General features: G+C 37.6%; 1 protein-coding gene across 1 annotated transcript; it reads left to right on the top strand.

Annotated features, from left to right (window-relative positions):
- The first annotated feature begins 130 nt into the window (after positions 1 to 130).
- Positions 131 to 17697, top strand: LOC139696732 (transmembrane protein 170B). Its single transcript, XM_071595567.1, has 4 exons — positions 131 to 420; positions 607 to 836; positions 923 to 1028; positions 15943 to 17697. Exons 2-4 carry the CDS (start codon positions 731 to 733, stop codon positions 16136 to 16138), a joined length of 408 nt encoding a protein of 135 aa, XP_071451668.1. The 5' UTR covers positions 131 to 420; positions 607 to 730; the 3' UTR covers positions 16139 to 17697.
- The last annotated feature ends 884 nt before the right edge of the window (positions 17698 to 18581 follow it).

The raw sequence follows: 18581 nt of genomic DNA, 5'->3' as shown, positions 1-18581 counted from the left end.
CTTATGGTTTGTTACTGAACTTGAAAATTTTCGAAATGAAGATTTTCATCATTCACTTGGTTTCAATCGTGTCAATGAATGTCGTAATTTGTTGGTAGGTGGCAGTGAAGTATAATGAATGCGAGTTTCTTGTCATTCAGTGAGACGTAGTGATCAAACGTGTTATTTGTATAGTGTTTTTTATTAGAAGGAATGATAATTCTAGCATGAAATTTAATGATGATAACAACCTACATAATATTTCCTTCATGTAAAGCAACTCTTCCTATCAAGTTTCATCAGAATGAATGCGATATATCTTGCGTTCGCTGAAGTCCAAGTGCTACATGGAAATGTGCCGTTTTATTAATCGCTGTGTCTTAAATGAGTGTTTTAAGTTTATGACTATTCTGAAACTATGATGTTATTTGTCCTTATTAGGTAAGAAGCCTGCCGATGATATTCAATGATGGGGTTATGTTTCATGCGACTAATGTTTGACATTGCCCCTCCCCCTTTTAGTGTGACTTTCATTTCCTTCCTCAGCAGCTGTTGCTGTTAGGAAATCATTATTCGCGAGTGGTACCATTCACTGACATGAATACAGATTTTCCCCATTTCTTACAGAGCTGGGTATCCAATAATTGTGTTTTGTTATGATGATACGTATAAAAGAAAGAATGTGCCACCATTGGTAGTAGATCATATGAGAGTAGTCATATGAGAAACTCAATTTCCAACTGGAGCAACCATGTCAGGAACGCCCTATGCTTCAAGGGAATCCCGTTCTTCTGAGTTCGATTCAATTGCACAAGTATTTGGCTGGGCACACACTACTCCACTTGTCACTTTCACTGGTAATGATGTTTACATTTATTCTGTAATAATAGTATAATAATATAATTATTTTTCACCAATTTATACTTGTTTATTTTTATTCTAGAAATGTGGTATCAGGTGTTCCTTTGGGCATTGTTTTCATCAATTTTTGTTCATGTTATTGCTGCTGCGATTGCCTTTGCTACACTCAGGAAACACAAGTTTGGCAAGTAAGTGTCTCTGGCAGTTAATTTAAATTATATATTTTTATATTAGATTATGGAATGTATCAGGAATCTATCATGAAAGAACTATTGGACAGACTTTACAGTCAATGTGAGAATGTGTGTGATTGTATCTGCTAGAGTAGTGTATTTTCATATAGTTCAATGAATTACGGACAATAGGCCAAATTTTGTTCCCACAATATTTCATATATAAAAAGCCCACTTTCGTAAATTGTAAAAATTGATTTAATGAAGTAATGGAATGTTATGGCTTTAAAACTATGAATTTTTATCCAATGAAGAAAATGATATTATTGTGGGTATCTATATATTTATTTCTTTTATTGACTTAAGACGTTATTACATATATAGCCTCAGATCGTATACATCCATTAGCTATTAAAGTGAAAAAATTCATCATGCATGCATATGCAATTATATTTTAAATTTGTTAACTTTTGATTAGAAAATCCCTTATGCATGTAGAAGAAAAAATTTAATATATAATTGAAAATCTCTGTAAAAAATATAATGGTTTACTCTATTTACAATACTCAGTTGTTACACTATTGTTGTTCTTAGTGTCATGATTATGTGGGGCAGAGTAATCTCATTAGAATTTGATCCTTTTTTATGTGTAAAAGGGATGGGGGTGTATAAATGGTTGGAACAGACTTAATCTTATGTCTGATGGAAAGAGGCCTGGTGTGAATTTATTGGAAGTACTTCGCAAGGCTCTCACAGAGATCTTTTCTTATCTAAATATCCTAAAAATGTTTGTAGGGATAGCCCAAAATAAGAGTACCATAGCTTATATGTTGGTGTGAGGGACATAGAAATTAAAAACTGCTCGTCCAGACTGGATCTTAGTCTCCTGACCAGAAAGAATCCTTGAGACATTTTACTTGCTGGTTTGTCGCTGTGGGTCTTAAACTTCAGTTGTGGATCAATATAAAACCCTAGAAAATTTACTGAATCACACTCCTGCTGCTAAGAAAGCAAGATTTACAGGCAGATTGTTTGCAGAGCACCAATATTTGAATATTTGAGTTGTTTGAAATCATAAAGTAAATGCCATCATTACATTCACCAAAGAGGATTATTCCAGAATCACCTGCAAAACCTTTGATGACCCTATCTATTGAATTAAGTTGTAGATCATATGGATATGACAAAAAGCAGAGTCCCCAGTGTTGAGCCTTACGGCACACCACGAGCCACTGGTGTATGTCTGGAAACTTTACCTTCATGGACAACCATCTGATAATAACCAGATAGGAGAGAACCAGCGATAGAGACACTGGTGAAAATCCATTTTACTGCAGTTTCTATTTGAGTAGGTCATGGGAAACATTGTAAAGGGCTTCATTCAAGTAAAAAAATCCGGCAAAGCAGTGTACCGGTCTCTCCAAACCCAAAAAACATCTTTAACAAAATGAGTAACTGAATCACAGGTGTTATGCTATGCCCTTATTCCAAAATGACTCTCAGCTCTTAAGTTATTAGCTTCAAAGTAATTTATTATCTGTTCAAGCAGTATTTTTAGAAGACTTTAGAAATAGTAGCAATAATTAATATAGGCCTGTAATTTTATTAAACATATTGGTCGCCCTTCTTGGATATGACTTGTGCCTGTTCTGGTGAATCAGAATATTTGCCTATATCAGTAGAGCAATTGAAGATGTACAAGAGTGTCTCGCACATGCTTCTGGCAGCCAATTTTAGTCCCAGAGCATCAGTAACACATGCATCACGGCAATAGTTTGTTTTTAGCTACCTAAACCTATTAAAACTCCTTCATCGGAGGCATGTTTAATGGTAAATGAGGAGAATACATCTTAAAAATTGCCTAAATAATGTCAACAACCCCTTGTTGAAATTTTATTGTTTTGAGCAATGGCTTCAATGACTTGAGAGAAGAAATGATTAAATTCCAGAGCTCTTAGTCTAGTTTTAAAATTGCTAACTTTATTAGTACAACATATTATCCCTTTCAATTATTTAGATTTTTATTCCCCTAGGCGTCGGCTGTACTAGATAGCAATATTTCCACTGCATTATGTGAAGGTCGCCCTGGATTTAAAATTAGATATACTAATGTCATTTTTCAATGCTGAAAGGTTTGCTACTCTCATTTATTTTCCTGACGAAGTAATTTTTTGGGCAATTACTTTTTCTGGAATCAGTTCCTTAGCTGATGAAAGGCGCTTGATTCCTAGGATGCTGTCATCTCCAACTAACCCATTAGGAATTTCAGCAAGGCATTCATGCAATTTAGGCAATTATGGCATCTCTCTATCAATAAATAACCGGCAGGATTCCACTGCAAGGCAGGAGGCTGCCTCGAAATCTTTTAGAGCCCATTGGTCTCCTATGGCACACGATAAGACATGAATGCCAGGGCACATTGCCGGCACCCAGTCCCCTCTCTCCCTCCTTTCTACGGTCGTGCTCATCATCTTGGTTTCTTTCTCACTCGCAAATGTCAAGCGTGGCCTTGTCCTCCGTACGTATGTCCGAGCAGCACCCTCAAATGGGAGTGAGGGATATAGCTGAACTACTCCCTTCACCATGTTTACAACAGTCCGTTGCTGAAAATCCCACTGTGCATTTTTGATTTTTCAAAATCAGTGGCTTTTTTAGAAAAGGCCATTTTAATGATTTTGCTGTGTTGTAATTTTCAGCAGAAAAATAATAAAGAAATGGAGAAAATAAAAGACATTGCCAGCTCCCAGAATGACGATATCCATATTCTTAATGTGTAATTGTTTTGATGCGAATCATGTCGCTAGGTATTTCATCGAGCAGGAGCAATCAGTCCTCTTGTAGAATGTCAATTAACATTAATAGTATATGTGTACGTATTATAATACTATATATGTACACTTATAAAATATGCTTATGAGGGGATCAGGATGGGGCTAGGGTCCTTGCTTCCAACCAAGAGGGCCTGGGTTTGAATCCTGGAGGTGACTGATATTTATCAGTGGTATTCCGGTCCCTACTTGAAGTGCTTTGTGGAGAGCTCTTTGAGTGAGTATGCCGTCTGTTGGATGGGACGTTGAACTGAAGAACCCTTGGTTCCTTTCAATAAGAGTAGGCTAATGCTGACACCGAATTTCTCTCTCCACCCTTCATCCTTTCCTGTCCATCCCTAATGGCACAAATGACCTCAGCCATTGGTCACCTGTCTTAAAACTATTGCCAATATGCTCGCGAAAAGACCAAGCTTTAGTTTGTCAGTCAATCTAGAGGTTGCAAGTATTGCTGAGGGAATTGGTGATTCAGCATGATGGATATGGGATGAGGTAAATTTGAATAGAACACAGGTCTTGTTTTCAAGGTCGGATGTCATCATCAGGTAGTCCTCACAGAAGACAACTTGTATATATACAGGCTGTGGCAACGTAATTTCTTTTTTCAAATGCGAAACGCTTTCACAAAAAGAAGTTATGTTGCCGCACCCTGTGCCCTAAGAGTGGGGGAGAGGATGGGTTGGTCAGAGTGAGAGGGTAGAGGGCTAAAGAGAGGTTTCATAGAGCACAATTTTCATTGTCTGTCGTTAGCTGTGGATGGGGTTTGTTCGAAAGGGGGGTACCCCTGGTTGTGAGCAATGGACCTGAGAGAGTGGTAGATCTAGGAGGGGCGAGTTTCGTTGGCAAGTTCATCCTTGCAATGGACACATTTTAAAATTTCTCTTTGCCTAGAGGCATTGAGTCAATGACCTTTATTTTTTAAATGGAGGATTTCAGTCTTCCTGTCTCTTTGGTGGTCACACTCGATACAGTGATTTGCAAATAGGGATGTTATGTTCCTAATCATTACACATGTTATGTGCTCCGTTTTTCTTTCTTTACATTTCTACCCTGTTTACCCAATATATTTAGTGGGACCCTCCGAGCACTCTTAATTTATTAATACACTCCACTCCTCTCAGGGAACTTAGTCATTAGAATGTCAGAGCAGGTTCTTAAGGCATGATTTACTGTAAAATGCAAATAAAATTTTTTCCTTTGCTAAACTCTTGATTACCTTTTGAGAAATATTCCCTAGATAGGGTATTCATCGCCATTTGGCAAAGGGATCTTTTAAACATGCAGGGTTGTAAATGTTGCTCATGGCTGTTTTTGTAGGTTTCTTCGGGTATAGTTTATTTGTTACTTCTTCCAAAAACTTCTTGTTAAATTCTATCATTTTTATATCGTTAAGTTCCTTATTCATATTTGAATCTGACATGGGAATAGAGGCGTACCTGTGGATCATTGCTTAAAATGCTAAAAGTCCTGGGTGAAGAAATGCCTTGAAGTAGAAGTAATTATTTGGTTCACGTACATTTCCTTCGGAAAATAAGAGTACCGTAACCTATATTTGCCTTTAGAAATGGATAGGTCGAGGAAATTCAGGGTACACCTTTTTTCTTTTTCACACGTGATCATGTGCACGTTGTTCATTTGGGTTGAATGAATTTAAATGTGTGAGAAACTTTTCTAGTTGCCTTTCAGAACCTATCCACACCCAGAACACGAGTCCAGTACTGCCCACAGGGGATTCCCCCCCTCCCAAACAAACCCCCATTAACAGCCAACGATTGACACCAAAAGTTGTACTTCCCTTTCTATCTCATCTACATTTTATCCTTCATTTACCCCTCCACCACTCTGAAAGCATATATATATATATATATATATATATATATATATATATATATATAAATATTTATTGTGTATATATAAATATATAGATATACATATATATATATATATATATATATATATATATATATATATATATATATTTTTTTTTTTTTTAAGGTAATCTACCGGTTAAGGTAGGTTTTTGGATGGACACAACTACCAAACAAATATTTTATTACTCCTAACAAAACACAAAATCCATCATCCATCTATATCAGGTCCCTCTTCATCTCTGAGTACTTTCTTCCTCCCTTCATCCCGTCCAACATCCCTATCCTGTTCCTTCCCTTTCCTCTTTTGCCCAACATTCTACCCTCTATCACAGTCTTCAACATCCCACTGCCGGTCAACAACCCCCTTCATCCACTTTTCCTGCCTCCATAGGAATGCTCCCAACAAACCTTCGCCCACCATACCAAGTACATCCTCATTTGTTTTCCTCTCTGTCCATTTCACCTTCTCCATTCTTCTCCACACCCACATTTCAAAAGCCTCCAATCTACGTCCATCCTCCTGCTTCAATGACCACGTTTCCGCACCGAATATAGCTACGCTCCATATCAAAGTTTTAACGAGTCTTTTCTTAACATCCTTACTCAAAGTCGCCATCATCAACTCCCTCCTCCTTGTGAAAGCCTCTTTGCCTAGCGCAATTCTTCTCCTTACGTCCCTACTACTTTGACCGTGTTGGTCCAAAACACTACCGAGATACGTAATCTGTTCTACCTGCTCTAGTTTTTGCCCTCCTATTTTAATGTTAAACTTGGCCTTTTTCTTCCTAGAAAATCGCATAACCTTTGTTTTATTAATATTGATTCTCATCCCATACCTGTCGCACTGAATTTCCAATTCACTCAGCAATGCTTGCAGCCCCTTGGCTGACTGACAAACTAAAGCTTGGTCATCAGCAAACCTAACTGATTTTACGAATCCCCTGCCCACCTTCATTCCTACGTCCAGTTCTTCCCATGCCTCTTTAATCATTTCCTCTGCATACAGGTTGAACAGCAACGGTGATAGTGGGCAACCCTGCCTTACACCCCTTCCTAACACTGCCCATCCGGACTCCCAGTTTCCCACCCGCACCTGAACAGTCTGAGACATGTACAGGTTGCGGATTAGCCTCCTTTCCCTCCAATCTATTCCTATTTTCTGCAATATACTCCTTAGTTTTTCCCAATTCACTCTATCAAACGCTTTTTCGAAATCTACGAAACAGGCAAATACCTCCTGGTTGTGTTCTATATTCCTCTCGATTAATAATCTCGTTACTGCAATGGCATCACGCGTACCTCTCCCCTTCCTAAACCCAAACTGATCATCCCCTAAGTAATCATTTGCCCGACTCTCTATCCTTTTGTTTATGATCCTCAGAACAACTTTAGCTGTGTGGGATGTGGCGGTTCATTTGTTGATATGGCAGTTCATTTGTTTGTGCGATTCAGGGGTGTGCCGCAACGTGTCGCCCTAGGCACGACCCACGCGGAACCAGTCACGTCTCAACCCCAGCCGAGCGTTCATCCCTATTGTGCATGTTGTGTGCGAGGCGCCACTGTCCACGAGGTTAAAGCCAACTTTAAACACTTATGGTGTTTTCCCTTTGACAAATTCCAAAGAAACTGTGGGAGAAAAGCACTCGACCGGATATTGAGGGATCTGGGTTCGAGTCCCAGTCAAGGGGAATGATTTTTACGCTCTGAAATTGTTGCATTGAAATGCACATTAGCGGATGACTCCGTTAAAAGTTACTGTTGCGGCATCTCCCGCAGTTTCTTTGGAACATAACCTTTGTTTACTTTGCATTGATTCTCTTCCCAAATCTATTGCATTGACTTCCCAGTATGCTAAGCAATGCTTGGAGACTCTTGGATCACTGGTAAAACTATCTATCTTGGCATTGAGTAAGCCTGGACCTAAGCTACCATCACCTACATCCTGTATGTCATACTCTCCTTCTATATCTAATCTTATTGGCCTAATGCATTTGCCATACAGTTCTTCTATATATTCTTTCCATCTCTCTTGGATCTTTCTGTGTTCTGCCTATATTTTTCCTCAATTCTTTGACTGCTTGCAGCAATTTTCCCTTTTTATGTCCTGACAGTGCCAACCAGTACCGCACTTATTTCCCCCTTCCTTTGCAACCTTTCATACTCTCGCATCTTCCGCCACAATTCTGTTGCCCAACTATTTGTTCTGGACCTTTAATAATTGGTAATATTTAATTTTATATCTTTCCTTTTCACCAACTCAGTGTTCATATTCTTCCATTTCCTTCTCTCATCTATCTTTCTAGTCATATTGTCTGCAATCCATGAATTCCTTATCTTTTTCCTATTTACATTTCCAAAAGTTTCTTTTGTGGCTTTTGATATCCCTTGGTGATATGTTCACAATTTTTCTCTATAGTACTTAGCTCCCTTTCCTCACTCAGATTTATCCTAAAAACTGCTGATATTCCTTCCTTTTCGTTTTGCTTAGTGCTTCTACATTCACCCTAAACCATAATTTCTGTTTTATCTTTTTGAATCAGATTCTATACTTTATGATTACCAAATTATGATCAGTCTGCATCCACTCATGGGAAATTGTGCAAATCAATCACACAGTACCTGAATCCATTCCTAAACATAATATAGTGTAACTGATACCTTTCTGAATACCACATTATTTCATCACTCTATTTCTATTTTCATCACTCTATCTAACATCAATCTATTTCTTCCTCTCCTCTGTCTTTCCTTATTTCTTAACTAGTATCCCCCACCTCATCACCATCTCTGTCTTAGTCTACCATTGCATTCCAATCCCCCAGCACTAAGAAAATCTTTATTAAAGATTTTCTGAGGAAAAAGTCAACATTAAATATTTATTCATCAAAGAGTGTCCCCTGCCACAGTAGATGCTACCAAAAGAAAAACATATTCATTATCATGGTAAAAAGATACACATTTATTATAATTTCACTCTTGAGAGGTCCAATTCAAAATATTCACTTAAGAACACAAGGGGTTTGAAATCAACCAATCCTCAATTACATTTTTGGCCCTGTTATGGCTAGTCTTCCCCTGCCCACCTTCATTCCTACGTCCAGTTCTTCCCATGCCTCTTTAATCATTTCCTCTGCATACAGGTTGAACAGCAACGGTGATAGTGGGCAACCCTGCCTTACACCCCTTCCTAACACTGCCCATCCGGACTCCCAGTTTCCCACCCGCACCTGAACAGTCTGAGACATGTACAGGTTGCGGATTAGCCTCCTTTCCCTCCAATCTATTCCTATTTTCTGCAATATACTCATTAGTTTTTCCCAATTCACTCTATCAAACGCTTTTTCGAAATCTACGAATCTAGCCTCCTTTCCCTCCAATCTATTCCTATTTTCTGCAGAATACTCATTAGTTTTTCCCAATTCACTCTATCAAATGCAATATCTAACTTTCAATATCAAACTTTCAATATCTAACTTTCTTGGTCTAAGCTCTTTGCTATACAGTTCTTCTATATACTCCTTCCATCTCTCTTGGATCTTTCCTGCGTCAACTATTACCTTGCCCGCCTTATCCCTAACTGCTATCGTTGATCTTCCTTTATTACTTCCCGATAACGATTTAACTTTGCTGTGCAGCGCACCGATTTCACCCTTCCTCTGCAGACTTTCCATATCCTCGCACTGCGTCTTCCACCATGCTTCTTTTGCTTTATTTGTGTTCGCCTCAATTTATTGTTTAATTCTTTGTGATTCATTTTGCCTAATTCTGTATTTACATTCTTCCATTTTCGCCGCTCATCCATTTTTGTAATCATCTCATCCGTGATCCATGGTTTCCTAGTCCTTTTAGCGTTAACGGTTCCAATAGTGTCTTTTGTGGCTTTAGACAACCCTCTCTTGATCATTTCCCATTTTTTTTCGATAGTACTAAGCCCTTTACCATCCTCCATGATTGTCTCTACCACCTGTTTGTATTCCTTCCTTTTCAACCCATTTAATTCTTCTAAATTCCATTTTCTAACTCGCTACCCCTGCCTTATCTTTTTTAAACGTACGCTACATTTCATAACAACTAAATTGTGGTCTGAGTACGCATCCGCTCCCGGGAAGCTGTGCGAATTAATCACACTGTTCCTAAACCTGTGTCTAACCAGGATATAATCTAGCTGATATCTTCTTGAGTTACCTGGCATTTTCCATGTATACCTGCGTCTTTTGTGGTGTCTAAACCAAGTGTTGGTGATGGCTAACCCCTGTCGCCTGCAGAACTCAACTGCTTTCTCCCCGCGGTCATTCCTCGTGCCTAAACCGTAGTCCCCCACCTCATCACCATCTCTTCCTTCGCCTACCGTCGCATTCCAATCCCCCATCACTATCAAATGTTTCCCTGCAGGAACACACGCGATCATGTCCTCTAACTGATCGTATATCCTATCGACTTCTTCTTCCTGATGGTTGCTCGGTGGCATGTATAGCTGAATAATAACTAAGTTCGTCGGTTCTGCTTTTATCTCCACTAGTAGTATTCTATCCATTACCTGCTCTATGTTGACTATGCTTCTTCCTAACTCTTCATTTAATACTATGGCAACCCCTCGTTGGCTCTCGTCCCCACCGCTGTATATTATTCTATACTTATCACTCCAGTAATCCCCGCTATCCTTCCATCTCACCTGGCGTAGACCTAAAATATCGATATTTCCCCTTTCCATCTCTCGCTTAACATTCTCCAATTTCCCTGTCCTCATCATTGTCCTAACATTCCACGTTCCTATTCTAAATAATTTGGTCTTCTTCTTCTGGGTCTTCTGTCCTGCTGCTGCTGGTTTTCCCCCGCAAGGGTTTCGTGGGATATTCGTGGGTTTCCATATAATTGTCTCAATGTTGAGCAGGTGTTCGAATCCAGTGTGACTATTGTCCACGTCTGTGATATTAGTTTTTTATCACTCTCCTTGTGGTAATTTCAATGTGTTTATTGATAAATTTTCCAGCATTCTGACCAATGTTTATAACTCGGCTGATAAAACCCCTGTTGATTGTCACTGGTGACTTTAATTGTGACCTCCTTCATGGCACCAAGGAAAAATCAGAACTATTAGATGTTCTTTCCCTGTATAACTTAAATGTAACTACTGACAAACCCACCAGGGTCAGCTCTACTTCTGCATCTGCCATTCATAATATTTTTACAAATATTGATTATCGATTCGTGAAAACCAAGGTTATAATATCCCATATCTCTGACCACTATCCATTACTTTCCACATTCTGCATCAATGTCTCTGACAAGATCATAACAAATTACAGGAGAAAGTTCTCTGATGAGGATGTAAATGCTTTCTGCAATTTGCTTGTGTCTCATGCTTGGACCAATGTTGACTCCATGAGATCCTTTGAAGATGGTTTTAATTGTTTTTACTCAACCTATTTATCCTATTTTGATTTTTGTTTTCCTGTATTACCCGTTAAATTTAAGAATTCGTCTGTCTAAGGGCAGAAAGTCATGGGTCACTGATGATATCCAATATGCATCCAGGGTCATGAAAAATATGGCTCTCTATTACAAAAACAGAACGGTCCCTATTGAACCTCTCGAATACAAGGCAATGAGAAAGAATCACAAATGTCTTCTTCAAAATGCAAAAAGAACTTATAATGATCGTAGAATATATTATGCTGGAAACAGATCAAAAGAAATATGGAAAATTATCAAGGAGTCAAAATTTCCTAAATCATTAACCCCCAATCTCAGATTACTGGACTCTCAAGGTAACATACTTGAGGATAGTTCTGATATTGCCATGGTTTTTAATGACTTTTTCACATCACATCTTTCACACAACGTGACTCAACAAAGCTTAGATAGACAAACATCAAGCCAATGTAATTCTCTATTTCTCTGCCCGTGCCCTGACATTGAATTGACTAAATCTAAATCTAAAACAAATTGGGAAATAAGTGCACCACTGGTCCAGATAACATTCCTTTTATCATCATTATAAAATCCTTTGATGTCATTAAACCACCTCTATTATTCTTAGTCAATGAATGTCTTAGACTTGGTCAGTTTCCATCATCCCTTAAAAGCACCAAAGTCATCCCCCTTTACAAAGGTAAAGGAAGTAAACAGCACATGACCTCTTATCGACCAATATCTATACTTGATCAATTCGATAACATTTTTGAATTGGTTTTTTATTCTCAATTAATATCATACCTTGAATTGCACAAATTGTTATCAATCTCCCAGCATGGATTTAGAAATTCCATGTCCACTACCACTGCTACCCACCATTGTATAAACAAAATATTGTCTAACCTAGACAATAAACTGGAATCTCTTGTTTTATTATTTGATTTCTGCAAGGCCTTTGATTGTGTCAATCACCATATGTTATCGCTGAAACTTCAGGAATCTGGCATAAGAGGTACTCCATATAATTGGATTGAATATTTTCTGAACAACAGACAACAGTGTGTGTTATGAAAGATGGAATATCTCATGTATCGCCAGCAAAAACAATATCCTGCGGGGTTCCCCAGGGACCTGTTCTAGGCCCAGTGCTTTTTCTCATATATATAAATGACCTCCCAAGGATGTTTAATTCTGTACCTAATATGCTTCCCATGCTATATGCTGATGACACAAATGTCTTACTGTCAGCCTCTTCAATCAACGGCCTCGTATCAAGTGCTAACAATACTATCCACCTTTTGCAAGAGTGGTGTGATCGTAATTTTCTTCATATTAATAAGGATAAAACAAATTAAATATACCTTGTAAACAAAAATAAGCCTCTAACAGATATTTCAGGGTTTTTTGACAATGTAATTATTCCAAGGAGTGATAATGCCTCCTTCCTGGGTGTTACCCTGGATAGTAGACTAAACTGGGATAGCCGTATTTCTAGCTTCCACAGAAAACTCTGTTCAGCGTGCTATTTGGTACGTTCTATCAGGCTAACTGTCAATAATGAAGTACTTATGTCAATCTATTATGGTGGGTTTACGTCCATGTAATTTTTAGCATTCTTTTTTGGGGCCAATTGCCCTGTGCTCATGTTGTATTTAAAATCCAAAAGAGGATACTAAGACTAATGGCAATGCATCCCTTAGAGCTCCATGTCGCCCCCTCTTCAAAAAACGTTATTCTCCCTCTCCCCTGTGTGTATATGCTAAGTGCTATTGTTTATGCTAAACACCATATTTCATCATATGCCACTAACAACAGCATCCACACCCATTATACTAGGACCTGTAGTCATCTACATGTGAACTACATAACAACTTGCAAGTCCAGTTTTTCCCACCAGAACATGGGACTCACATTGTATAATAACCTTCCTCAGGTTATCAAGAGGATTTGAATAATGTCCACTTTTAAATTTCAAGTAAGGGAGTTTTTCATGTTACATTCATTCTACTCCATTAATGAATTTCTGAACATGTAACTATGTTTTGTATGTATATTATTTTATGTTATGATCATTGACGTGCCATATATCTTGGAAAATATGTGCACCCAGATCCTCAGGCAAATAAAAACTATTATTATTATTTAATGGGTGAATTGGTTGAATTGAGGAGAGCTGATAAGTTAGCGGGGTGTTTGAAAGTAATGGAAGGACATTAGGATAAAAGGTTGGTTGTGGGATTATGGTTCTTGGGGCTGGGTTTTTTGAGGTTGAGGAGGGTTTTTGGGTTGGATCCCAGAGAGACTATGTCGGGGAAGTAGGTGATACAAATTGGAAGAGGGTGGGATTCTGCAGTGGAGGAAGGTTTTGGAGTATTCGCATGTCTTTGGATTCTTTTGTTCAGGAGGGAATCAGGATAACCTGGATAAGGTTTATTAGAAATACCCATACTGTTTATTAAAAATACCCGTGCTTGTTTCTCTTGGTCCTTATGAGGTATTTTTCAGTGTAATTGAAATGAGGTGCAAGTCTTTTTTTTCTTTGTGTTCTATAATTATGGATAGCACCATATGTAACGAGTGAGTTACAGTTGACTACAGAGATTGTTCACTTTTATGTACAAAGAATAAGGAGCCATATTCATGAAGAATTCTTACCAAGGATTTAGTATTCACCAAGGAACATTATCTTAGTATCATCCGTGTAAATAATTGCTTGAAGACTATTCAGAAAGCCAAGGTAAAATAAGGCAAATCATTTTAGTATGAATGAAATAATACCGGTCCCGATCTGAACCGCTGTGATACCCCAATATTCACATTTTTACCATTAGATAAATTCTGCAGTGCATTGTGTAAAATTGCAAATTCAATACTTCAGTTGGTATGATTCAATCTAGTCAAGTACTGGTACTATTTTGCCATATCTGTTAAGTTTGCTGAGTAAGATTTTATGATCTACAATATCAAGAGTTTTAGACTTATCCAGGAATAGTTCCTCTGGTTCCATTTCATGACCAAATGATGTAAATAAGTGATTTATAGCTGTGTACATAAAAGATTTAGTAGATCTATCGGCTAAAAAGCAATGTTGGCCCATAGCTCAAATATTGTTGCCTTCAAGGAAGTTAAGTTAAATATTGTAAGAAAGTGTTCTTAAAAGACTTTGCAAATTGGTTGATTGTTCTGTAGCTGTTAACCTCATCGGCCGTGCCTTTTATTTTATGAATGATTGCAACTTTAGAGATCATAAGGAAGGATGGAAGTATTCCTAATTTAAGAGATTCATTAACTTGATGTAATGGTGGATTTTTGATGACATCAAATTAAAGCAGAGTAATATTGTAAGCAACATCGTCAGGACCAGCTGCATTTCTATGAAACCATTTATCGGTTGCAACGATTCTCAATATCCAAACTTGACTAAAGGAATAGAGAAGTCTGTTTGTGACTATGGAGGGCAATGTCAATGCTAGCCATTCCCTTTGGTTTGGGTTTAACCAGAACATGATGAATTAAATGTGAGGAAATGGTTGCTGGGTCATGGGCCATTGGTCCCCTGCTCCAGAGTCATCACAAAGACCCTCAGAAGCATCAGCTGCTTGCTAATTTTACATGATTCCTTGATTCTGTTTGCAGAATTGAGGATTCTGGTATTTTTCAATTATTTTTCTTATCATTTGCTTTATAGTGCTCATATTGATGTTTCATATTTTTGTGATCTACCAATAATTTCAAATAATTTGATTCTTTACTAGTGCCAAGAGATTTTCAAGTATTCAGAAAACCTAAAAAAAATCTCCAGAGTTACCCAATTGTTTCCATGTTTCTTTGATGGACTCTCAAACATCTGCCTCAAAGGGAAAGCCTCATTGAAGGAAAACAAGAACTTAAACAATGAAGCAAGTCAAACTTAACATTAAATGGTGTATCATCACTCCAAATTTCACCATAGTCACAATATTACCATAGGACTTTCTGGAAAATAACAAGTTTGATTTCATCAACATGGTTAAATTAATACGGCTGTACCATTTATCAAAATGTATAAAGTGTTAAATCTGAGAGTTGGAGTGATGTGTTTGATGATGCAATGTTTAATGTATAGTTTGACTTGTTTCATGGTTAGCTCTTCTTGTCTCTTCATTTCTGGGTTTGCCGTCGGCATTGGTTGAGGGGTAACGACAGTTTTGCTGGCCATCCTGCCTGCGTATTCAGGTCAAAGGTTCTTCTTATGTAATTAAATACACTATGCATATTGAAAATGGCTTATTTGATTACAGTGATATTTTATCTGAATCAATTATGTTTATAACAACACATGTCAGTGGTTAGGTAGGTTGGCCAATAAGCACTATTGGGAAAAAACCATTTGCGCACCTACAATGTATACATGTAAGCCTCCATTATACACTGGTCATTAAATAAATAGATTCGAGTCGTTATGGCCTCTGTACCAAGAAATTATCCATTGCCAAAGCATTGAAATCAAGTGAGAACATTAGGTATTACCTCAACTTACTGGTGTTCTTATTATTTTTGATTGGTTATTTTTTCATTGCAAATGTTATCCCCCCCACTTTTTGGCATAAAGGACTGAATATGAGATGAAGATAAGATGATTATTTTCTTACGTTTTGCAATGACGTTGTGGGATGGACGCTCACATTTTGATGGCATTCTTGCTACTCCTTGTTGTAGGGGAGCTTGCACGCAAAGGCGTAGTTCTGCAAGAGTGTCTCATGAGTATGGCCATGCGATGATGATTGGGGTTTGTTTCGGTGTGGATGATGACCATTGCATTGTTGACTCTTGCAGATTCTTCCCAGTCCTAATCCTGATAATGGGTGTCGTGGCACCTCTCACATCAGGGGTGGTCAGCAGTGCCGCGGTGGCCTTTGTGTACCGTGCTTCCAGCTTTCAGATGGCACCACTGTATGCCCTCGTTTGGGGAGTTGGGCAGACTGTCATGTCTGCCTGCTATGGCTTCACTCGTATCCTAGCCACACTCTAAGATGCACCTCATCCTTCCTCTTCGGTACAAGAACAATGGGGACTAAGTTGCAGCTGCAAATCCAAGCGCGTCTCCCTCGTCTTTCATTTCATCCACAATCATTGACAACATCTTTGAAATTGAAAATATTAAGCACTGAGAAAATCTTGACTTTGTTATATTTGTACATGGGACTTCAAAGTTTGTAATTCACATAATGTTAATTGCCCACTTAAAGTGTTTGTTTCTACATACTTTTAAATCACTTATTGATGTTTTGTAATGTGATCTTTCTCATATTTTATATGTTGTCCATCCATTCCTAAAATTCCTATGACAATTTTGTGAGTACATGAAATAAGCGTCATTTGTGTTTGCCAATTACTTGTAACACCTGAGCAAAAACTGTATGGGAATAATGTGTAGTAAATGAATGAGATTGTGTTCTCCATAAGATAATATAGATTTGTGTGTTTTAAACAAAAGAAACACATTAAAATGAACCACTAGAAATGATGTACTTAAAAAGTCCAATTCAGAATTTATATTGTTTCTTTTATAATTTTTTTCTGTACATAATATTTGTATATATAGTCTTATCTATTTTTGTGATTGAGGGTGATTAGTGTTCAAGGTGAATGACTGACCGTGGACATATAATCTTCTGTCTTAGTGAAAACACCACATTACAAAGCAATTAATGATTTGTAAAATAATGTATATATTAAATACTAAGAAGTGCAATTGGTAACATGTTGTTAATTCACACGATGTGCTTTGTTTTGTTATAATTTAAGACAGGGTTTATCGTAGAGCTGCAAGCCAAAGATGCTTGACTAGCAGTGAAGTGATTGTAAGTTGAGGGCAGAATTATTTGGAAGTTGTTTTGGTATTCTCGAAGATGTGTGATATATAAAATGAGAGTGATGGGACCATGAGTGTGGCCAAAGGGTTTCCGACTTGTCAGCAGTAAAGGAAATTGTTTTGCTCTTTGAACACCAGCTGTTGAGGATTTAGTTACCATATAACCATGTACTTGGATGGAATATCAAGTATATACGTTGGAGGTTTGGTGCTATTGTGTTGTAAAATTTGGAGATCTTTGATGCACTTGTCATTTGTTGAGTATGGCTGTTAAGATCTCTTGTGCTTATATGAAAGACTTAATATTTTCTTTATGGAGTTGTTAGTAATGAAATTTGAGTTTTAGTTAGGTGATATCTTAAAAAGAGCTGACTGAGGAAATAGTTGTGGCAATTTTTGAAGGATTCCTGTTACTAAAAGATATATTTTTTATTGTTTGCAGCAATACTCATTTGCATCATGTATAATAAATGGAAGGATTTCATAACAGTATTGGACTGATCACAATTGAATAGGATGCTCGCATTTGTGGACACCTTTGTATTATCATGTTGTATCGTGCATTGATAATATGGCTTGTGAAAACCATATTCGTTGCACGAGGATATCACTTAGTAGGATTGTCACCTGAGTTTTTATAAATTGGGTAAAAAATGTATAATTGAAAATGACTGAATTAATGAGCACATTATTTATAAATAAAGTTGAAATTCATGAGGCGCAAGGTTTTCTTTAATCACTCCATCTGCCTGCGTGCCAAGAGTGATGAGGTTTGTTTCACGTTGGCCACTAAATAAGGTGATGGCATGGTAGATTTGTACAATTGGTGGAAGAATAAGCAAGATTGCTCATTCATAATTGCATTCAGTGACTCTTCAGAACCCTAGGTTCAAATGGAATGAGTCAGTGAAGATATTAGCTGTTAATTTTAACTCTGAAAAACTCTCAGAGATCAAGAGGAATGGGGACCAAAAGTGCAGTACCTTTATACTGTTCCAATGAATTCAACAATATATTGTAATCACTGGCACCCTTGATTAACTCTGATTATTTGCTGAACCTAATGTAATTTCCCATAAGTCTATCGTAACAGGTACTTGAACAGAATTTTGACAAATGTAATCTATGCTGAGACCTGGACAGTAGACCCAGAAGAAGAGAGAGAATTAAGAGGAATATAAAATGTGATATTACGGGAGAATATTGAAAATCCAATCTGTATCATTAGGGCCATTAATGAATAATAGGTTCTTAATAGAAAAAAGACAAAATTAGAAATATGCTTCTAGTAATATGACGGGTGTTTGGGATTGAGTTGAGACAAGAGGGCGATACGAAAAGCAAGGTCTCCAATTTTCTTTCATGAAATATCAAATTTATTCTCAACTTTGTGTACATCGTATGAAAGGCAGAGCATTTAGCTATTTTCTACATAGTCGCCTTGATGATCAATCACTTTTTGCATCCTTGTAGCTAGCAGAGGGTGGATGAACATATCCCAGCCGAATTCGTTGAATGGGGTGGTCGTTTGATGAGACACATGTGGACGTGCATTGTCATGATGTAAACACACTCCTTTAGTGAGACACATTGTTGTAAC

Source organism: Hetaerina americana, unplaced genomic scaffold (assembly GCF_022747635.1).
Source record: "Hetaerina americana unplaced genomic scaffold, ioHetAmer1.1.p SCAF_7, whole genome shotgun sequence".
Classification (NCBI taxonomy): Eukaryota; Metazoa; Arthropoda; class Insecta; order Odonata; family Calopterygidae; genus Hetaerina; species Hetaerina americana.
The sequence above is the reverse complement of the archived record's forward strand: the minus strand, read 5'-3'. Positions and strand labels throughout refer to the sequence as shown.